At 35.6% G+C, this 24,894-nt stretch overlaps 1 protein-coding gene across 2 annotated transcripts in view; it reads right to left on the bottom strand.

Annotated features, from left to right (window-relative positions):
* Positions 1-2,395: 2,395 nt before the first annotated feature.
* LOC115455849 (monocarboxylate transporter 4) overlaps positions 2,396-24,894 on the bottom strand; it is a 67,357-nt gene continuing 44,858 nt past the window's right edge. The window contains exons 1-10 of one of the 2 annotated variants that reach the window (XM_030184599.1): positions 14,965-15,088; positions 11,202-11,352; positions 8,822-8,940; positions 6,833-7,000; positions 4,942-5,101; positions 4,522-4,663; positions 4,224-4,355; positions 3,981-4,155; positions 3,751-3,903; positions 2,396-3,684 (exon numbers count right to left, since the gene is read on the bottom strand). In XM_030184599.1, the coding sequence (XP_030040459.1) occupies positions 3,152-3,684; positions 3,751-3,903; positions 3,981-4,155; positions 4,224-4,355; positions 4,522-4,663; positions 4,942-5,101; positions 6,833-7,000; positions 8,822-8,940; positions 11,202-11,352; positions 14,965-15,088 (1,857 nt within the window). In that variant the 3' untranslated portion in view covers positions 2,396-3,151. Of the gene's footprint in view, positions 3,685-3,750; positions 3,904-3,980; positions 4,156-4,223; positions 4,356-4,521; positions 4,664-4,941; positions 5,102-6,832; positions 7,001-8,821; positions 8,941-11,201; positions 11,353-14,964; positions 15,135-24,894 lie in introns of those variants that run through there. The other variant, XM_030184597.1, reaches the window with a different exon arrangement.

Consider the following 24,894-nt stretch of genomic DNA (forward strand, 5'->3'; position numbering starts at 1 on the left):
GAATTGATAGGCCGGTCGACATCTGAATAATAAGTACCTACGGCGAAATTCCTATCTCGAAAGTTTTACGAAATAATTTGATTTGAATAAGACGAGGAACAGTGAATAATTTAAATGTATTTTCTTTTGATATTGTCAATTAATTTAAAGTCTCTGGTCGTGAATATTATCAATGTAATGAAGCTGTTTAATACAACATTATTGTTTAGTGTGAATGCTCCTAATATAAGCTTGTTCATTACAATTTAATCTCAGTAACAACATAATGTGTATTTTAAATCTAGTGAGCGGTGTATGAGTTATATAATATGGTATATGTTGGGATGTTTTATACACAGAGTTTGACTATTTTATTTCTGATAAAATTCTTGTAATAAGTAATATATCTCGGACAAGTCACATTTTTGTAAAAAATGTCGTCAATTTCGACTGTTTTGTCGTTGAAGACCCTTGAACAAAGTAATTCGGAGGGCCGAAAAGTGTGATTGGGTAAGTAAACGAAAATGGCAATAAATTATCGCTTTCTTTGAAGAAAATCCTATCACGGATAAAGCCACGAACACAGTCAAGAAGGACAAGATTTTTAGATGGGAAAAGCAATAAATCTCAGTAAACAGCGATATAAAAAGAATAAATACTGATTTTTTCCGCTAGATATTTCTTCATTAGCAGTTATGAGGGGTTATGAATCGTATTCTGATTAAAATTAACATATCTAGGTCTTGTTGTTTTTCCTAAAACGAGGAATGGGGTAAGTACAGCTATACGCATGCATGAATACTAAACTCTTTTTCGAGGTCACCGAAAGACGTTTATTTGTATTTACCAAAACAATTGGGGTACCATGGGCAGGTTATTAACATAATCTTGTGTAAATATATGCTGTGCACGTGGGCACCCTGTTTCTTAATTACAACCGCCTATATGATGAACGCTATCCCATTGTGAATACCAACTTGTGTTTTGGAAACATTAAGAATTTGACACCGGAACTCTAATAGGGGTTTCTGTGTCAAAGTAATATGTCATTATTAACAAATGTGTGGTTTTTATTCCTTTCATCAAGTTATATTGTACATAAATGTTTAAATGGGAATATAGGTACATATAATTCTGCATGTATATGGCAGAGTACCATCCGAATTATACTAATTTTTTCTTGTGCTTTCATGACTGAGACTAAAAAATTGGTTTACAATTTTAATGTGTTAAAAGTACGGAATTTACTCAATAAAATGTTTGTAGTAGCTCAGTAACATGTAGACCGACATTAGCTTTTAACCCTAAAACAAAATGGCCATCCGTGGCTACCTTTACAGAAAATCCACGCGACCGAAATGCAGAGCTAGTCAATGACAAAATGTAACATGACATACACGTCTCCATAATTAGACGTGTCGCAACAACATTCCGGTAATATAAATTGAGGATTTTCATATTTTGTGAATGTGTAGGCGTTGTTAATGCCAATTTATAAGTCCGTGTAAGTTGGGTGGCATTTTGACTTCTTTGCGCAGTGCGTTCATTTGTAAAACAGTTTTAGTTTTAAGCAACAAAGATACGATGGTCATACATTGAGCACGTGTTGTAATCTTTAAACCAGAACAGTTTTCTTATTACGTTAGGAACTAGTTTTGCTCATAGTATAAACTTAACAGGAAACATCAAGTGTAAACACTACAAGCAATGTGTGAACTTGACAGATCTTTAAAGTGAAATCCATTGAGATTGGAAAATTTTCCTTTGTCTTCACACCATTAACAACCACAAAGAAAGTTTAATGCGCGTCTCTCGCTGTTTCCTTTATTGGAAATAAATAAATGATACCGCGAGTTATATTTATAATGAAAATAAATCATACATGATACAGGCGGCGTATTTTATTAATGCGTTTTAAATTTTTACCAGCTGTGACCAACCAGACATAAAATCGCATACCAATGTGTGACGTATGGAATCAAATTACGACCCGCCAGAGTTATGTACAATTTTGTGAAAATTACGGAACAAACTTATGAGTTGTATTCAGAGCGGATATTTATTGTGTGGTGATGCTATGGATTTTATTGATAATATCTTTGTGGGATAGTAAAGAATGGTAAAAGAATTGATAGAGCGGCGGGTATCGTTTTGGCGACGACGTCTTGGAACTTTACTACCGGACTTCCGTGTGGCAACATCCTTCGCATGGCGAGACGCGGCGCGGAGCGTAGCGCGATCTGCGGGAAGGCAAACACAGAGTCCCGTAATCTCTTTACTGTGCTTCATAATCAACTCAGCTTTTTATAAACGTTTACTTTTGTTTCTTTAGCGCTACCTATTGTGAGGTCTCGAGTAATTCCGTATTATGTATTGTAATTTTCTTGGTGTTATTCTTGATATTAAAAGTCGGGGATTGCTATGATCTTATATTTTATTTATCACTAAAATTGTAAATCACACTTTGGTAAAAAACAACAAATATTTTTAACATTAAAATATAATTACAATACATCTAAACAATCGAATATACCGTAACAATAACCAACAGAATCCTGCTAACACGAGCTCTACGTCGTCACAATACATTATGAATAAACTATGGAAATTGACTTGTTCCGTGAAACATAATTATATTTTACAAAAGTATGACTATAACGTCAGCCCTCATGCCAAATTATTATTATGGATATGAGTGAACAAGAAAGTTTATACGTAGTTCTCGTAGGCACAATAACTATAGTACAAACAGACTTTAGAAAGATGTTTTATCGTTAAAATTTAGTGGAAACATTGTTGAAAGGTGTTATTCCTACGACATATAAAATATGGCTATCAACTATATCGACGAAGGTCCCACGAGTACTTTGAGAATTAGAAGAACACTATCATACAATTTTAAAATTACCACTTGTTCATACAAAGCGTAAAGTACGAGCAACAGTCAAGGAACCGTCACATCCTCATTTCGATATAAAGCGTATCGGAAATAACTGTGCGATGGAATTATTGCTTTGTTATAAACTGCATACAACTATCTCTTGACTGAATTTGACAGGAAGATATTATCCACTACAAAAAGTATATTTACACCTTACATTTTTTACTAATCAAATACCACCGCAATGAAATTGGCGATTGTATAAGAAATTCGTACATTTTTAATTATATATCATACAGATGTAGTGATTTGTTCTATGAGGTGATGTTCTCGACGCCGACACGTGGACCGGCACGAGCCGGTGCGAGTCCACGTGGCTCCTCGATTTGCGAGGCCTTCAGGAACGCTCCGTGAAGGGCGCAGAGGTACTGAACGTCGGTAACAGTCGGGGCAGTGGGCGGCTGAGCAACACACGCGGTCCAGCGGGGCAGCGTACGACAAAGACTTGGGCAAGCGGGTGGTACAAGTAGCGCCAGTCCACGCACAGTACGCGGTGGCGCCACCAGCACTGCAGGCGCACCAGGTCGGCTCGCATCTTGGCGGGGGAGTCACACACGGGCAAGCTTCGGATATAGTTGGCGCCGGTGCGGGAGGTGGTGGCTCCGGTTCTCGCTTGGAAAATCCAACAAAGAACAACAGTAAGGCACCCGCCAGCGTCGTAGCAGTCGAAAAGTAGAAGCCAGCGCGAGGAATATGTTGGTTGATATACCCGGTCACTGGCACGCCCACTATCACCGGTAGAGCTTCTGCTCCTTGTACAAAACCTGTACGAAAATAAATCTATTATTATCACAATTGGACATATTTAAATGATTGTGAAAAACACTCACCCCAAACTTTTGTGAAGTGCCGGCCGCGCACTCGCTCCATTGTCAACATTTTCATTGAATATAAAAATCCTCCGAGACACAGTCCGTACATCCACGCGAACAAAACATACCCGTGATATCCTTCAACACTACTTAATGCGAGCATGGATATTCCTGAAAACATTTTCGAATAGTTTTAATCATACCGAATACTAACATGGTGTTGATAGGAAAAGTTTAGGAGTGCTCACCGATCCCAAGCATAGCAGTTTGACATAGATACTGCTTTGAAACAAGACATTGCGCTGACGGCCGCACCAGCACGAGCCCGAAGCCGGCACAACCCAGAACCGCAGCGAATCCCAAAAACGTTTGCAATAACACCAGAGCACTTTCTTCTAATCCCTCTTGAAATCCTTGTAGAGCCTTTAAAAAAGTAACCTCTTTATTAATGAAAAAAGGAAACTTATCACAATTTCGTAAATTAGACCCACCAAGAAAAACACTGGAGTGTAAAGTCCAAAAGCTGCTAATCCTGCTGCTAACAACAAAACTTTTGCGGGTCGAGATTGAAGGGGACTTAAATCGATGAGCGGGGGCCTTTTTAGACCTTTTTTTTCTTTGACCTGCAAAACGTAAAATATTATTTTTGCCCTAATTCATTGCCAGCTTCAATTAGAGGGGTCGATGGGATTTCTGGGCGTCTAAATTGAAATTTAAAGTACCTTTGTTGGACTATTCGGCGACGCATAATTTAGAAGTTTCAATTTAGGGGAAATGTAGTCAATTTACCTTTCGGCGTTGATTCTTGAGATGTAAAATCGCCCGCCGTTGTGGATGGTATAAAGAAGCGCTTCGATATACAGCACTTAGGAAGAAAGCCAGGACTAAGACACCAGTCACCGCTTGGAGGCCTAAACGCCATCCGAGTTTACTAAAACAAAATAAGTAAATATAAATCTAGGAACAAACCTGTCTTTCATGAGTTTCTAAATTGAACTCAATCCACTATAACAACAATTCCATATACGATATTAGAAATAACTGATACTTTTACGATTCCGATTATAATTAATATTATTATTATATACAGCATTTTTGATACCATAAAGCTGGGTAACGTATAACAGTCCTTCTCTCTTATATGAATATGTAATAAAATTGCTTAGCGTAAATATACGTATTAAAACACATAAAAGTATATCGACATACCCGACCGCCTCTTTGTACGCGACGCTGAAGAGCGCTATTCCGACGCCGCCGCCCGCGTGAGCCACCAGCTCTACGAACTGCCGACGTCGGCGGAAATACGCGCCCAGCACTAGCCCGGCCGCCTCTCTTACTAATCCGCAACCGACTCCGAGCACCACGCCTGCGGGAATTATACAGGGTCATTTTGACATTGCGTTACTAAATGAAACCACATACTCGTCTTCACTTTTGCTGACATTCTGCCAAAATCATCCATTGATAAGTAATATTTACGCGAAAAAACCTGGTTTTAGATTTCTAATTTTATGATCATTTTGTGGTTTAATGCGAATATGACGTGTGCGTGGATGTATTTCTGATTGAAAGTATGATGATGCCGCTGCAACGAATTCTCTTAGACTAGTAGTAGAGGCTTTAGGGCGCGTAAAATTAAAATTCCTTTTTATTAATATTTGTTTTGTTTGAAACTTACACTTTTTTATTTTACATCTACGGCTCAACTAACTTATTGTAAAATATTATTTCCAAGTAGATAAGTATGTTGTTTCGTTTAGTAACGCGATGTCAAAATGCCCTTGTAAATGGATTAAAATTATTATGATAACCCCTAGTTGAATATCTTTGTTATATTCAGAGATGGATGATATAGAAATATTTTTCCAATTTATTTAAAACAATATTCCAATTATTTTTTACTACGTTTATAGCGACTGAAGTAGTTGCATTGCGTGCGTGGTACGATACCACTATGAGGTCCCGGGTTCAAATCCGCGCCAGGAAAAGTGATATTAGATTTTTTTTGTTCAGTATTAGTCCGGAGTTGCCAATATTGCGATAGGTTTGCCCTCTATTAGATGATATGGAACACATTTGTCAAAAGGTGGGTGCCCTGGTTGCTCCTCTGCCTACCCCTTCCGCGATAAAAACACATCACCATCAGTGTACTTTTTACTTTAAACAAAGGTTCCAAATTTTTTTTCTAGTTCATCTACTACCTCCTCTAAATATTGTATTTAACAAATTCAAATAAGCTTATTTCGGTTGTGTTGTTTTGTTGAAATAGTCATTAATATTTGGAATAACTTATTCTAAAACTAATTAATCGTCAGATTAAAGGCCGTTAAAATGTTAGTTAATTCTATTCAGTACATAACTAAAATAATTAAGTTAGTAGTGAAAACTGTTTAAAGTTTAAGTTAAACGTAAATATTTAATCACTGCGAGTCTGACTCTTTAGATACAGTCGCCATTTTAGTTTTGAAACTTTTTGTAGAATATATTTTTAATTTTAATGTTGAATTATCAATTATAAATGAAATTATATTATTAAATTAATTGTACCATTTAGTTCAACATTTTTTAGAACCATATTAAAAATATTTTATTTAGATCAATGATTTTCCCACAAGACCAAAACTGCAAAAGAAGCTTTAATTGTTTCGAATTGAATATTAGGGCATTCGCACGAACTGTGTTACCGAAACAAAACAAAATAAGTCTTATTTACACGAGCCACTTAATTCTCTCTCGCAGATTCCACGGAGTAGGTTCGTGCGTGATAAAATTGGATATTTATCTACCTTGGAGGCTATGGCTCAAAGTAGGACGGTAGCCTGTCGAATTTCACGGAGGCTATTTAATCCCCCGCGTTCCTTTGCGGAGTTTTCCCTAACATTTTCGGAGCGCGTATTTGCACCATTAATACAATTTTATGTATATTAGCAGCTTTGAAGCGGTGCGACATTAGCGGTCAAGATTAGATTATTCCGCAAAAACTGTGCTTACTCGCTACTTTAAAAAGTCTTTTGAATCTTTTAGTATACTGTCTTTTAAAAAAGCAAGACCATAAAAACTATAATATACTTATTCCTAATACATGTGATTTACTTACCATAACTAAGCAACGTTTGGTGCAACTGCGTCGCGAATGATGTGAACAGACAAGCTAGAGGGAGCAGCAAGCCGCCGAGCAGGGCAACCAGTCGTGGTGACCTCCGCCGACCAGCCACTACGGCTCCGGCAGCTCGCGACACACCCACGCAAATCGCGCCGGCCCACACTGTACCATAAATTGCACCTCAAAAATGATATAAACGGGCCCTCCTGCCACTGACAACATTTATCACTTGGAATATTTTCGGGACCTCTCCTATGACAGCGCGATAATGTGAACATGAAAGAGCTCTTCGAAGTCAACTCTGATACCATCATTATTTATGAGCATTATTATTAAAATATTTTCTTAAGTGTTATTAATGAAAGCTAAATATTACAAAAAATATTTAGCATAGATTACTCGTGTTACGATATATATTAAGGTAAAATATTGATACTAGCACCCTAATTAAAACTTAGCCATACTATTTGTGATACGACGAGGTGATTAGCTGGGGCTGTTGTTCTGAACATTATAGAGGCACTTAGGCACAATAGACTTTGCATTTTCCACATGCTGTGTAATAGTGATGTAACGCATGTTCAATTTCCCACATTCGCAAATACGAATATGTGACTTCAATATTCGTGAACGCGAATATCGGGTGCAATTTAGCTTTGTGTATATAAAATTGGATTTTTATTTTTGTTATACTAATGATAGTTATTTCATTAATACAATTGTAAATAGTAAGTTAATTAATAAAAAATATTGGTAATCAGTTGCATATAATTAATAATCAGTTGCATTTTTATTCCATGAAATTTCATACTCTATTGGCAAAAATATTCGCATAATTTATTCCGAATATTTTAAAAAAAACGGCTTCTGTGTAAAAAATTGTTTCACTACCTCGTGCCACATTGGTATGCTAATTAGGCTGGGATATGCTCTAGACTTAAAATGCATCCATTTAAATACAAGAAAGCGGTTACTTAGATATACAGTACCTCGTTTTAAATGTTCACTTAACACAATTACTTTATCCGAGAACAGTTTTTATTTGGCACGCTCTGTACGGCTGTCGAAATGTTTGTCACGTAACACGTATTACCTTGCTTAAACAAGATCGTTACTACTTATTTATACGATAAGTTTATTAAGATTGAACGTCGAATAAAACTGATTCCAACAGCAATAAACATGTATCAAATCTTTTTAATTATTCACTAATAGGATTCGATTTATAAGTGTCAACTATTGAATTAATCTATGTCTACGATCGATTCTACGATTTATTTCCGAACGTTCATAACTCGTTATCATAACTTAGCTAAGTTCCGAACATGACAGAATTATGTTCGGCCGCACCGCCCACAATCCTGACAACAAAGAGCGCGCTCTTCACCCAAATTACTTCTGCCTCTTAATATTCAACTCAGGTATTGAATCTTGGAAAATTAATTCGATAAATCAGCTCTTACCGCAAATACCGTCGTCTAGGAAACTTCGGTTGACAACCGCTCTTTAATTTTTGTTGTCAAAACCGGTTATCGTAAATTTGATGATAAATAAGTAACATGAAAAATCTTTAGTAAATACGCTTCTAGAAGTTAATACATGACTTAATTTATTAAACTGGATTTGAAAAAATGATAGCAATTAAAAGTTCTCACGATGAACTCCTTTATTCTGTATAACACCATTATGCTTTCATTTCGCGTAGTCGGAGAAAAAGTTTGTCGCTGTCGTCTGTTTATTTAAATATTACCGGAGGGTTCCCGTTGATAGATTACTTTTCCACACTCACCGCCTTCTCGTCGGCCTGTGCCACGCATTCAAAATTGTTTTCTTCCTCAATCTTATATTCAGTTAGTCGACACATACACATTTCCTTCCGTGTACATTTTATATTTGTCATTCATAAATCGTTCTATTTCCTTTTAGTAATGCTGCAGTAAATTATGTATATTATACGGTGTCGATGCAATAATATTTTTTTACCAGCGTGATCAGCGGATGGTCCGAGGTGTCGCAGGGCGTAAACATGTAGCGCTCCGTATGCTAGCTGAAGTCCTGTAGACAACAAGTGAGCCAGAAAAGCAGCTCCGCACACGATCCATCTGAAATGTGTCTTCAGGTCAATTCATCAAACTACGGTAACATTTAAATATGGTTATAATGCTTTGTGATATACAGCCCTCGCTAATGACCACTTGGACGCTAACAATCCTCGCGGGAAAACCTCGGGTTGCTTAATTTTGATGCTTATGTAAATAAGACAATTAGCCGTGAGGGACTCCCTTACTACCTTACTCCTCGCCTCATATTAACTCATACATCTTGTTTAAAATTAAACAATAGAGAAGACGTAGCAGTTCAGTTTTGTGGCGATGAAACCGAGGTGGCTTAGTTGTTAATATAATTACTTCTTAAATGAGATTGTGGGTTTAATCGCAAGAGTATGCAAATGAGTTTTTCAAAAGTTTAACAAACCAAAGGGAAGCGTGGCGAGGGAACCCGCATGTTATTAGAATATTAAATTATAATCTGCGTTTAATTTGCAGCTGATAAAACTAGTTTGCTGTTTATTTTGTGTGAAAGCTAAAATAAAGGCGATAAATTGTCCACAGCGGATTAAATTTTATTATGATAAGTGGTTTTTAGTTGTTAATGGCTAAAAGTTGTAATTATTTACCATCCTTTACAAACACGTGAATATTTATTCGTGTAAGCGTGCTATAATTTTCACGTGGACGGTGTGAACAGGAAATTGTATCATTAACGGCCGCGGCATGTTGGCGACGGCCAAAATATAAATTGATTTTTCGTTTAAAGAACATACTGTCATGCACATGTTTAAAATAAACCGTGTTAATATTCACATCACAGAACATGTGAGGTAAATAAAAATGTGGTTTTTAAATCAGTTAACCTTCGTATAAGATTTGTGAGATAATTCCATGTTGTACACGATATGTCACCGCATTTTGTTATAATTTACGGACGAATGTTCCATACCTCGTAGTGACGTTGTAAAAGCGTGATCACGATGCGTACTGTTATGTGAGATTGTATCTACATACTCTACATACTTTTTGTAGGTTATTTTGAAAGAATGCAACTAAACAGACTCCATAATAAGTAGAAAATCCACTCTGAAAATAATGTCAATGTAGAGGCTCAATTTATCGCCACGCATAAAAAGAGCCAATAAAAAAGTATTCCGGAAAGTTTTGCCTGATCCAATGACAACCATCAGATGTCGGATTTTATAGCCGTACCTACTTGCGAGCGAAGTCTTTCTATTTCGTTCAAGTTAAACATGAAAATAATTTTTATAAATCAAGTTTTTATACTAAAGAGGGTTGTGCACTCGTATGGGAAGTATACCTATTTTGTGAGTTTATTAATGAACTACTCTAAACAACAAAGAGAAAAAAACGAATTGTATTTTTTTGTCTGTATCGTACACTGTAGGTTATATTATAAACAGATTTTGATAATAAAAATACTAGTTTCTTGCCCTTTCTTTTTCGATGAGAACCGCTATCCGAACCGGTAGTAGGGTTAATATTAAAGAAATCTAAATAATGTATAAAATTTTACAGGATCAAATAAATTATTTAATTTCAAAAAAATTACAGGTGAATTTTGTATTTATGATTATAAGTATTATCCTGTATTAACACAATGTATAGTCACTGTCTGAGACACAACGCTTGAAAATGATAAAATCACATATAATACATATTATGTATATCCACATATACTATATGTACAGCATTTAACAGAAGTAAGCGAGTGTGTTAAAAAACCGGTGTGTTTTTGTACATAATGTCTATTTGCTTAATTTAATTCTGTATACCGCGTTTGGCAGACTCTCTCCTGAAAAGACCTTGCAAAGTGCCCGAAATGTTAGAATTAAAAATGTTTTATTTAATGAGGTTGTTTCAAAACGTTTCGGAGCTTTTAATGTGAACTTTATTTAAATTTTATTTCACAAGTCAATCCCCACGCTTTGCCGTAAGTAATTGGGTTTTGATTACTATTAACATTGAATCTCTGCGGCTATTTCTAGAGATGTATCGAATGAGTGTATCGAAATTGTCTTCATGTCTTTGTATTACATTATCATAAGTACATGTATTTTCTAAATCAGAACAATTTTTGTTTATTATTTTTCACAGTTGGGTCCAATCTTTAGTCTCGGTTTTCTACATCCTGTTTCATATGGGCGCAGCGCAGATGATATTATTTATTGCAGAGACACACAACACGACTTAAAATAATAGTTTCTAAAATAACTGTTGAGCAAACCTAAGCGACGCCTAATTTGTATAATGTTGGAAAAAAAATCTGGTTTAGTAACTGATGTGAGTACCCCCATCCACCCTCAGGGTAGAAGTGGTGTTTGATGGCGCGCGTGTCGAGCTCGCGGCGACGCAGCGCGGGCACCGTGCGGTGGAGGGAGCGAAGCTCGCGCTCTCGCAGCGCTCCTCCTGATGACTCTTCTTCACCATCTGGCCAGCCATCTACAAAAAAACTTTTTATCTGCCGGTACAATCAACACCTTACTTTAGTTGATAGGGGCTCGTTTTAGCTTGAGTCTCAGTCCTAATAAAAGTCTTTTGTCGTGAAAAGTGGTGTGCGTAATCCTGGGATAAAATATAGTATATGTTCATCTAAATCTTAGTTTACTTATGTGACTTACGTCCTAATATACAAACAACAATTTATATGTGAGGGCCCTTGTTCGAACCCCGGGTAGGCCAAAGTGATATTGGGTTTATCTGCTCAGTATCAGTCCGGAGTTTGGAACTTGTGCCCGATATGGCGATAGGCTCGCCGTTATCACATCGTTGAACAAAACACATGGGGAAAAGTGGGTGTCCTGCTTGCACTTCTTCTTACCTCTTCGGCAGTAAAGTCGTAGTGTGAGTTTGTTTTTTATTTCTATATCTTTTTAGTTTACCTAATAATAACTTGATGTGTGTATATCAATGAAGGCCCTTTGCCCAGATAACATATAGAAAAAATAACGTTTAATACCTTTTACTAATTTGATCTTTATTATCTCGTTAGTTCTACGGAACTAGTTCATACGTTATACGATGAGTGAATAATGGCATCGTGATGACTAGTGCGGTAAAACGTTACAGATGGTAACAAGAATATTTCGGCGCGTATTTACATCTGAAATAGGTCACGTATTTAACCGATTTAGTGTTTCGTACTCACCATAACACTGTTCGAATCATCGGTATTTATTTATTTATTTGAACAGCCAACAAAACATACACCTTACATAGTTTGTTTTTTTAATAATTTCATAAGTAATTGCTGCAGTGCTGTTTTAATTACAGGCTGTCATAGCATGAACATATTGAATACATAACAATAAACAATTGGCTGCACCATAAGTGCAGTAAGTATATTCTAAATATAAGACTGAATATAAAACTAAATTTAGGTTACAACAAGCGAGTTCAATATTTTCTTTTTGAAGATAGAAAGCGAGTAATTAAATATGTCAATACAATCAGATTTTTCTACAATTCGGTTATATAATCTGGATAGGCGAGGGACAGGCGAGTGACTATCAAGGTTTATTATTTTTTTAATAATTTATGCCTGTTTGTTGTCTGTCTAATAATACCAAATAAAATCAAATTCACGTACAATAAGAACATGTGTACGATTATTCCGAACTTCGGACCGAGAAGATGAGTGAAGTGGTCGCCCGACGCAAGCATGGGGTCAAAATATTAATATAGTTATAATGAGTTTAAACGACAAACACTTTTTTTTTATTTCTTGTGGATTTTTTGTGCTTTTAAATTTAATTTTATTAATGGTCCATTCTATGATTTATTATGTAAAAGCATTTATTTTCTAATATTGAGTACAGGCATAATTTGATGTTCGATATAAAATAGAACCATAAATGAAATTAACTAACTTCTTTTAAATTATAAATGGTTAGTGTAATAAAAGTTAATATGTTTGTATTTTATAAAATATCGTCGCCGGGACCCCAGATTACAACATATGCAAGCAGCTTTATTTTATCTTTATTTTACTTTTGGCAGTCCGTGTCCGAGCATATACATTTTTTTGCTGTTTATGTGGCATATTCGGAATATTTTTCGTTCTTTGTATAAGGTTGCATCTCTCAACAAAAGTTCTTAGGATTCTTTTTATCAGACCCGAAGTCAGATACAGAGTTTGGGGATTTCATTTAAAGGTTAGTAAAAATAAATAAGATTTAGGTATGTGTGCTGGAAGGAGTAGGGATGTTAAGATTTTTATTGGGCAATTCGGAATGCTATTTCAGCTAATCACCAGCGCATTATTTACGATCTTTGGGAGTAATTGATCGCCCAGTTACTCCAGTAATTGCCGTATTGCCCCCGAGCACGTCTTTAGTGTTTTGCACAAAAGATTCCCAAAATAAAACGTAAGTGTGCACTAAGAACGGATTCTTGGAAATTTATCCCCTAATGACTGCAGATAGGGGGGGGGGGGGCAGAGTCGCGAGCAAAACTAGTTCTTAATAAAAAAAATCGAGGTACGTATGAAAGATAACTCAGTGTTAAGCATCGAGCTGTTGGACTGAATATGGAAACTGAACAAAGTTCTTTGATGATTGCTTTTAGACTGCCGTCACGGCTCACCATTTTATATTTCACCGTTTAATTAAATAATAATAATAATATGATACTAGATAAATAATTTTCTAAAATTATAACATTCTTGTTTTTCATATATTCTATAATTAGTACTTAGTATGTTGTGTTAACTTGATAGTAGATTTTTGTCAAGTTTTATTGTTATCAAACATTTTCCTAATATTTGTGAAGTTAATAAATGAAACGTACACGCAAGATTCAAAAATAGTTTTTGACCTCATACTAATATACGTCTTAAGCCGCGCGTATTGGGAATTACGACGGACTATAAAAACTCACTTAGAAACCTAACAAATATATGCTGATTACGGAAACATTTGTCGAGTTACGAGTATCGATCATGTAACATCTTATTTCACAGTTAACTCATCTCTTGCTTTATTACAGACGCAGACAAATATCTATTAAGTTCTTACCTCTCTGCCCTAAAATTAAATAACTTTTTTAATAAATATAATCCACTACACACAAGCGATTTTACATTACCAAGACATTATTTATCATTAGTCATATGAAGTTACAAGCTGAATCGAACATATAAAAGAATGATTGAGGATTTTCCTGATGGGTACATCTAGGAATTGTTGTATTGTCCGCCATCATGTTATAGCCATGACTCAGCGAGATTTTTTGTACAAAAATATAATTTCAGGACAAAAAGAGGGGCAGTTTTATACGGGTGGGTGTTGGCATGCCGCACAAAAATTGTTTAGGCTTTATTGTATTAAATGTCTGTTGTTTCGTCAAACTCGGTTTACTTTATTATTATGCTGCCACGAATGAGAGATGCCAAAGTTTTCTTGTCATGACAACTTTCGTGTAGTGTGCCGCCACCCAACTAATTAGCACGGACTTATTGTGAGTTCCTAATTCCAATTCTGCAAAGTTAGGTCGTGTAAACTCTCATTACGTATTATGAAAATGATCTTAATCTAAACTTTTCAAAAGAGCATTTACAAAAATTCAATCTACTTAAAGTAAAAGTTTCCATTTCTCGTGGAATACTTTTCTCCATACGTAGAATGCTTTCGCATGATTTACTTGAGCATAGAAGGGAGCTCACCTGATTCAGGTTGAAAAGCAATCAAATCATTTGGGTCCATATTCTATAAACCGTAATTATATGATTTATTTTTATGAACATAGATGCTCAGATAACTCATAACTGCCTTATAATAATAGTATTATTAAATAGAATTACACACACACACACAAGCGTTTTATCCCTGAAGAGCTAGGCAGAGGCGCACTGGTGTACCCATTTTATGCCGTACATATTCCATCTCATTTCATAGTGGGTGAGATCGGGTACAAATTCCAGACTCCAGGCTGACTCTGAGTAGAAAAACACACTTTGACCGAACTAGGAGTTGAACCCCAGCATTGCAGTCGTGCCGTAATACAACTTCGCCACTGAGGCAGTCAGATTATTTTAAATACGATTTGGTAACTCACCATAATGGGGTAAGCAGGTGTAACTGGTGGAGTATGGATGAGGACATCGGCAGCGCGGCGGCGGGGCGCGGGGCGGCGGCGGCGGCGAGGCCGACAGCGACGGCGACCACCAGCCCGGCTCCATTAGCCGGCCATGGCTGCACCCGCACCCGCACCCGCGCCCACGCTACCTACAGTAACAACGTACATCATTTCTTGTGTAGCTATCGTAACTTAAATTCGTAGCCTTGTGGGGCTGGATTTCCAGAGCCGAAACTTTAGGGGAGTTTTAGGTTCGACTAATAATAATACTTTGTGTGGATTTTTCTAGTGTGTTTTGCCAAAGGTTTGCGTGAAGTAGGCGACTTGTCTGAAAAAGTAAGTCAATTTCTTTTTGGAACATGTTTGTATAGTGTGATATGCCGACTGTTCAGACTCTTCACATCGCACTCTGGTGCGAGAAGAATAAATAAAAGAAAATATGGCTATCGGCACATACTTCGAATACTCGTCAAGAGCGGTTAGAGAAGGTCATAGTTGCGCTCCATTTGTTCCCAAAAAGTTACTAGACATATCGCGATGAATGGTTATTACTGTTTAAGAAACCCACCATAATCTATCCCCACTAGTCAGGTTCTGGATTCTGCCTGTAAAATTACAACAAAGCCAATTTATTTTTAGCCACTGTCAAGTACGCAAATTTTCCCATAGGTCTTAGGTACTATAAACATATAAAGGTAGTACATTATAGGTAATAACCATTGCATACAGTGTAATAACAGCTTTACGTTGGTGAAAAATAGGTATGCGCGTGCACAGAATTTCCACTCATAGAATTATTTGCTTCACGGGACTGCGTCATATTAATTAGCCAATTTCGACACTAAGGGCGCATTCAGCCGCGCCGCTGTCGGGCAACTCTCTGCGGCTTTTTGAATGCTCGCTAATTAACCAATCGTTGCGTGACGTAAAGGACGGCCTGCATTGATATTTCAGTGATAGTTTGTAAAGCCTTTAGCAATGCACCTTCGAAAGTGTATTTCTACATATTATGTATTATCAACGTCATGCTTAAGGGCTAAGATCTGAATACTTTATCTAAAATGCGCATTAAATTAATTCAATTTGATTTCCACTATATGCTTTGTCAGACAAAGCGGATTTTATCGGATATGCAGAAGTCAATTCGATTATTTTGGTTGACTGTGTAATGTAAATGGTGACTGACTTGCCGATTTACCAGGTAACTATCGCGTAGAGAGTGCGTCAAACATTTAAACTTAGTTAAAACTCACTGCAAATGGGAATAAAAGCGTTATTTTGATTACGTTGTTCATCTCTTTTTTATAGAATATGATGGGGAGAGAGGGAGAGTATATTGAGGTACGTAATATTATTACATATTATTTAAAACATTTTTATATCAGATATCTAACCTACGTCTAATTTTAGAAGTCTTCTAACTCAAGTTGTAAGCTCTTGTATCAGAAAGTCCTGATATTGGTTATAATTTTGTTTTGTAGACATCTAGGACGAATTCAGACGAAAATGTATGATTTTGTTTCTATAAAATAATACTCATGAAACAATAACTATGCCAAGTAAACAGTAAATGTTAGTTCCTGAAAGCATCTAGGTATAGATTGTATTCTGCCCCAACATTAGATGCAAATATTCATCTGTATTAATCATAGAAAAATTGGGATCGACATCCATATATATGTACTACGTATTAGATTTGGCATTTCGAACATTCACTGTGTTTAACTGAATTTAACTGCTATCCATTCAAATTGAACTTAGTATGGTCAATATTGACAGCTTGTGGTTGTGTACGGAGACGTGCTCATGATATAAAGGCTCGAGTCTAAGTGTAAACCTGGATTTGAATAAAAATGATTAATCAAATAAGTAAAACTATTTGTTGTTCAAGTGAATAAATAGGTTACAACAGTGACGTTTTGGTTGCCATTTTAGTTCAGATTTTGAACAAATAGTATATATGGACCTCAATGGACGTTCGCGTCTATAGAACATACGTCAATGGGGATCAATGATTTTATTTAGAATGTGTAACATTATTACAATTATAAATGAATTCTACAATTTACGGCTTCGGCAAGGTTATAAGCCAATGTAAATTAGATGGTTAGATTAGAGTAAAAATGTTAAAACAAATGAGTAAGCCACAGCCGCCGCATCGGAAAACATCGGAACAACAAAATCCAACTGAGGGCGACGTAACGTATGGGTAAACAATTCAAAATTAGTATAAATAATAGCTGGTATTTCAGTAAATTTTATTAGTTATATCTTTTTTTATACAGCTTGTTTTTACGCGAATAGTGAAACTAACAGCCGATTCAAAAGCTATTAGGGTTGCGACAGCACAAATATCGTTAAAGTAAAAGGTATAGGAGTTGCCACAACTAAACTGTCATAATTGCAAAAGTAATAGCAACCATGACTGACACTATCAATAAAGAAATTAGACGTTAACTACTAGATTTATTAGAAACAATTACCACAAATTCTAGCAGATGTAATAATATTGGTTATATAGTTAGGATATTCCGGAGAGAGGTCTTAGAGAATTTAATTTTCAAACAATATCAGTCAACTGTATTAGAGTAGACAGTAACTTCTTAAAATAATGTTTGCCGCAGCTGTCTTTATTAAAATACATAATTATACGAATTTATATTCATATTATGTAACCTTACAATGGATGGAAAATTTGACCAACTTTATGGATATGATGTTAAAGAGCAACAAAAGTGAATAATATTCTAAGATTTATACTTCATAAAGTGTTTGATTAATTAATAAAGGAAGTTGTTGTTCAGTACATTTCGCGGCAATTTTCCTGAGGAAAAAATATTTTTTGTCAGTGGATATTCCGATGGCACTTTAGAAATCCCGTATCGTGAGGATCAAAATCACGAGTGGTTTTGGTTTGAATCCAGAATTGAATTGGTTTTTACGGTTCTAGCAGCGAACTCGAATTTTCAGACCGTAGTAAAATCCAGTTAATTTATACAACTTTGTGGTTTTGTAAATCGTATTCTTTATCTCTCTATTTCTTTTTCTCCTAAATATGGTGTAACTTATAGAAAATATCTTCGTTACGGTATATATTTTTTATAGGTTTTAATTAGAGTCTGATCACAAGGGCCGTTCTGGTCTGAGTTTGATTACCCTGGACGTATCGACCGCGGCTGACGTACGGTTGCGGGGACTTTTTTTTCACGACTATTGCGCTGGGGCTTTACGTAGACGGCTCAATAGAGGTCTGCGCACGGAGATTGATTTTCGACGAAACCGCTGCTCCTAACACCTACATCGGTGCCCACATACATAATATAAATTCAGCAATAAATAGAATGTGGTCAAAAACTAGGAGAGATAGTTTTACCGTGTCTAAAATATCATTGTATTTTTTATAGTTACTCTTCGCTTACTAGAATTTTCACTAAAATTTGCTGTCAATTCATTTAATTAAAATCCATTGATAAACAAAATGGAACGTACTCAAGCATGAAAATTATATCAAGACCACAATATTTATTTTTCCAATAATACAATGTTTACCGTGCATGATGCGACAATAAAATCAAATTACTATCGATGTCTGACAAAAGCTACACGGATCACGGTCGTGTACACAAAGTTGTTTCGGCAGAATAAAAATTAATAGGGGTTCGTATTTTGTCGGTGAAACTCTGATATTGCCTTTAATATAAAAAGGAGCTGTAATCCTGATGTCATAAGTTAGCAAAGCAGATGTTGCAGCAGATGGGAGAAATTTTAAATAGCCTTCGAGTAGAAAACTTTGTGTTCACAACGCTGAGGTGGCTAGACCAATGACGGACTAAAAGGAACTTTGTCCGGAAAACCTGTCTCGAATAATTCAACATTTAGTAGTCAAAGGTAGAATAAGTTTGGTAAAAATTTACACTAATTACTCTAAGAATAATAGCTGCTACCGACAAGGTTAATTAAAATTTGTTTTATGGAAGATCGTGTACGTAGCTTAATTTATATGTAAGTATGTACATACTTACGTGTGAATTAAGCTACGTGAATAATGTTTTATTTTCTGGTACATGAATTTGTTTATGTTATTCATTGTTGTCCAAATGATATTTGATTTTGTTACTTTAACCGGTATGCACTTTTAGAATACTTATGTTAAAAAATTTTTGAACTTAATTGGATTCCATCTTAAGGTCTCTAATTAAGCAAATAGAAAAGGAACTGTATAGTTCTTGGGTGCTAAGTTGGCTTAATTCCAAAGAAGTCGGAGTGTTAAAGCACTTGTTGGAAAGTTTAAACAAATGTCGATTTTTGAAAGGTAATTGAAAAAGTCTATTCAGGTAAAAAGAAATTGCAATTGCATTCGTCTTATTCTGGTCTTAAAACAACGTTGTCGGAACATTTATACCTTTCTAAAGAACCAGGTATTTTAAAGAAATTGAGTTGGGAATGTGAATGGATTTCGTACTGTCGTATAACATTGGACAGAGTTAGTGCGGCATAACTTATACAAGTCTGTATTTCATGAGCAAACGTTTCAGCACAAGCTGGTGAGAAATGCTTTTCTAAAGTTATAAAAACTGTTTATACATTTACGTACATTCTATAGACATGAACGTCCATAAAAACTATTTGTTTAAAATCTGAACTAAAATGGCAACCAAAACTTCACAGTGATAACCGATTTATTCACTTGAACAACAAATAATTTTACTTATTTGACTAATATTTTGTATTCAAATCCAAGTTTACACTTAGACTCGAGTTCTTATATTATGAGCGCCACTGCTTACACAACCACAAGCTGTAAAAATTGTCCATACTAAAGTCAGTTTAAATGGATATCAGTTCAAAACAGTTGAACACAGTGAATGTTCGGAATGCTAAATCTAGTACGTAGTATGTAGTAAAAATAATGAAATACTATACGTGAAATGAAAAATACGGATAAATTCAGAGAATGTTTTTTTATCATTGAGCACTTGTTTTACACGAGTTGACATAAGACATTTATGTTTTTAATTTTTAAATTATATTCGAACAAGAGGATCTACAACATATCCTCCCTTAATAAATTAAAAACATAAAATAACAACATAGTAAAATACAGTTTCTTATAAAACTAATATATAACTATATATTAACTCATACCCATGCCTTTCATGCATTTGATATGCTTTATTGGATCCAATGGCTTTGTCAGCAAATCTGCAGGTAGCTCATCTGTAGGCATATACATTAATTCTACAACCTTGTCATTAACTTTTTCCCTAACAAAATGAAACTTTACATCAATGTGCTTAGTCCTATTGTGATGGACTGGATTCAATGCAAGTTTTTGCGCACTTTGACTATCAGAGAAAATAACAACATTTGGTGATCTACCAGTTACTTCAGTGACAAAACGTTTTATAAAACAAGCTTCTTTAGTGGCTGAACTTAAAGCCATGTATTCGGCTTCTGCCGAAGATAAAGCAATCGTAGGCTGCTTCCGTGATTCCCAAGATATTGGACCACATGCGAACTCAAAATAAAATCCAGTGTATGAACGTCGATCAACTGGACAATTTGCCCAATCTGCATCTGCATAAGCTTGTAGTTTAAAATCTTCCACTTTCTTATAAGTTATACCAACATCTTTAGTGGCACTTAAATAGCGAAGACACCGCTTAGCAGCACGCCAGTGACTCTGATCGTTGTTTGTATTAAATTGGCTCAAATAACTTACTGTATAAGCTATATCTGGTCTCGTGTTAACAGCCAAAAACATGAGAGATCCAATTAGAGCTTGATATGAATCATTAGACTCACCTGTACCAGATTCTAATTTCTTTAATGCAAGTGGTGTTGAAATACCTTTGCAATCTTGCATATCATATTTCTTCAACAACTTTTCTATATATGTTCTTTGAAATATTTTTATAGAATTTTCTTACGAACATATATTTATTCCCGTAAAGAAATTAATTATACCTAAATCTTTTGTTGTAAAATATTTTCCAAAATCACATTTGAACTTCTCAAACGTCACATTGTCTTTATAAATAACAACAATGTCATCTACATAAACTGCCAGTATTAAACAGTTTTTATTCGAAATCTTTTTGGTAAAAACACAAGGTTCAGAAGGAGTTTGAATAAATCCAATAGCCAACAAAGTTTGTTTTAACTTTGTATTCCAGGCTCTTGGTGCCTGTTTCAGACCATACAAAGATTTTTTAATAAACAGACTTTATTCTCATCACCTCTACGAACAAAACCTTCAGGTTGTGTCATATATACTTCCTCTCCTAAGTCACCATTTAAGAAAGCTGTGTCGACATCCATATGCCGAACTTTGTACCCTTCCTGCACTGCTAAAGCTAGTAGGGTTCGCAGTGATGAGTTGCGTATAACCGGTGAAAAGGTTTCATGGTAATCTACACCTTCTATTTGTGTGAATCCCTTGGCAACTAATCTAGCCTTGTACTTCACTACGTTACCATCAGCATCTCGTTTTAGCTTATAAACCCATTTACATGGAATGCAGGATTTATGACTTGGTTTATTTACCAAAATCCAAGTTTCCTTTTTTAATAAGGAATTATATTCTTCCTTCATTGAAGAGATCCAATTATCTTTGTCATCTCTAGATATTGCATCATGAAACGTTTTTTGGATCATCATTCAGAATATCATCGACAAGAGCACTATATGAAAAATAATCTGGAGGCTTACGTTCTCGTTGAGGATATCTTGACTCAGACCCACCATAAGGTTCATCATTAGTACCACTTGATGGCAATGAAGATGAATGATCTAAATCACCTGAGTTGTCATCAATATCATCAACAGCATCCACAAAGTCATTTTGCTCTTCCGGCAACAAAGATGGATTTGCATCAGATGATGAAATCTGCGATAACAAATTAATAACATTGGGATTAAAACTAAGGTTTAAATTATTTTCAGGCATCTCTTACAGTCCTGTAAAATTATTTTCGAAAAATGTAACATCCCTTGACTTAATTAAGCTTCGTAGCGTTTCCACGTTACGGAAATAATAACTTCTTGGATCATCTGAATATCCAACAAAGATGTGTTCCGTTGCTTTCATGTCTAACTTAGTTCTATGACATGACGGTACATGAACTAAATATCTACATCCAAAAACCTTTAAATGAGACAGGTCAGGTTTGCTCCCATACCACATTTCGAATGGTGTTTTTACCTCTCAATTGCGCGATGAGGAGACCGGTTTTTTAAATAAACACTAGTTTCTACTGCATCCTGCCAATATGCCTTAGAAAGCGAACCATGTGACAGCAAAGCGCGAACCTTTTCTATAATACTGCGATTACAACGTTCACTAACACCATTTTGTTGAGGGCTATATGGAACCGTTGTTTGGTGTTGGATTCCTTGAGAATCTAAGTAGGCCGCCATCTCTTTATTGACATACTCAGTACCATTATCCGATCTCAGTATTTTAATTTTCGCACCAGTCTGTCTCTCAACAAGTGATTGAAATGTAAGAAACTATGACATGACTTCTGTCTTAGAATTCATACAATAAACAAATATAAAACGCGTATAATCGTCTACAAAAATAATAAAATATTTATTGCCTTTGAATGAAGTAGTTGACATCGGTCCACAAACATCTGTGTGAACTAATTCCAGTGCTGATGTAGCTCTCTTATACTTCAGCCTCTTGAAGGGCTTCCTAGCTTGCTTACCTTCAATACAAGGTATACATGATTCTTTGTCAACTTCTACGTACTTCACACCGACAGCAAGACCCTTTCTGAGTAGGTCCATACCAATACGGCAGAGATGTCCAAGACGCTTATGCCAAAGCTGAAACTTTGAAAACTCTGAATTAACAATGTACGCTATATTTTGTGGTAAACGAACAGAACAATCTAAATGAACCAGTCCACCACTATAAGAACCATGAAAAGCAGCATTATTTAAATAAGATACATCATCAGTTTTATAAAAATTACAACCATTTTTATCAAAAATTACTAAAAACCTTTTTCAACAACCTGCTTTACTGATAGCAAATTGCAGTTTAGGCGTGGAACATGTACGACGTCAGCTATTCTGCAGACTCCATTATTCGTATCAATAGATACATCACCAACGCCTATAGCTGCCAACTTCTCTCCATTTGCCACAGTAATTGTACCTCCATCTATAGGACGATAGTTGATAAACCAATCTGCACGGGGTTTTTAAGAGGACAGTTGGGAGACTTATGCCCTGGTTTTCTGCATTTATAGCATATTATACCCTTCTTATGTAATGAGCGCAGTGCTGGTACATCACGTTCAGTTTCTCTACTCATTTCGCTCAATAGTTTAGTTTTCACCATTTCGCTAGTGACTTCTATATTACTATGCTCTAGAGCCATATCAGTGGCTCATATCGTGATGTAAGACCACCTAGAATGATTGCAGCAAGCGAACTATCTTCAATTTTCTTACCGATATCAGCTAGATCCTGCGCGGTCGTTGTTATAGCTATTATATAGGATTCTAAATCTGTAAAATCTGATAAAGTATACCTATATAACTTCCGCTCTAGTGCTAACTTTCAGCCTAAGCTTTTATCTTCAAACGCTGTTTGCAAAGCATCCCACGCCATTTTTGCCGTTGTAGCTGTTCTGACATGCGTGATAGCACCACCGTCAACCGTTAGGCATATTTTTGAAAGAGCCTTTTGGTCATTACGGAAACGTACCTCAGGAGGCGTTTTGTCATCGTCAGCATAGCCACTTACAGTACTCCACAACTCTTCATGCATCAACAACATTCTCATTTTAAATTTCCATATTGCATATCCTTCACGATTTTTTAACATAGTAATTCCATTCAATATTCCTACAGGTCCTGCCATTATTATCTTCTTCTAAATAAGATAACTTCGTGCTGATAACGATTTGTAGTAAAAATAATGAAATACTATACGTGAAATGAAAAATACGGATAAATTCAGAGAATGTTTTTTATCATTGAGCACTTGTTTTACACGAGTTGACATAAGACATTTATGTTTTTAATTTTTAAATTATATTCGAACAAGAGGTTCTACAACATAGTACATATTATATCGATGAGTTTATACTTTTAATTTCTTATTCGTTTTAAGGTTATGCGTGCCAACTGTTAACCTAATTAAGGCTACGCGCAGACGCTGTAAACGCGAATAGCAGCTAATCAATTGTTGATTGACTTCGCAATTAATTGAAGTAATTGTCAATTACAAAGTAATTATGTGAAAATTACGCATTGATTGGTCGTTGTCGCTTTTTGTGTTTACTCGTGCCACAAGTTCAAAACTTCTGCTAGCCGTTCAGACTTAAGGCAGTTTTCCACGTCAGTTTGTAATTTCTACTTTTGCACTTCAAACAGTAAAACTACGTTATCGACAGATATTGTAGCAAAAATCAAACTAGTCTAGAGCGATTGCCGTTCTGCTTTGGATATTTCATTATTATTGTGTATATTTTTGTTTATTCTTGCACCACAGACCGACAAACATACAAATGATTCACAAGATTTTAGATTATTTCCACCATCAAACAACGGTTTCAATTCCAACTGAATCAGGTATACGCTGTCGGTCTTCAGGAAAGAAGAAGTATGAAGATGTTTTGGGTTTTAGTAATCTCGGCTTGACTACGATCCAGGGTCGCGTCGTTTCATCGAATCCGTACAAAAATGTATTACCACTTTAAAAATTTATATTCTCACAAGCTAAATAATAACTGTTAAAAAGAGGCTACATATTTATGTGAATTACATATTTAATTTTAAAGTAGTAACTATACACATATAAACCTTTAAAGACACTCACAATTATTCTAATTATTGTAAAAGTTCTGTAATGACATTTCATCTCGCGTAATATATTTTTATTATACTTCAA

Source organism: Manduca sexta, chromosome 10, assembly GCF_014839805.1.
Source record: "Manduca sexta isolate Smith_Timp_Sample1 chromosome 10, JHU_Msex_v1.0, whole genome shotgun sequence".
NCBI classification, from domain to species: Eukaryota; Metazoa; Arthropoda; class Insecta; order Lepidoptera; family Sphingidae; genus Manduca; species Manduca sexta.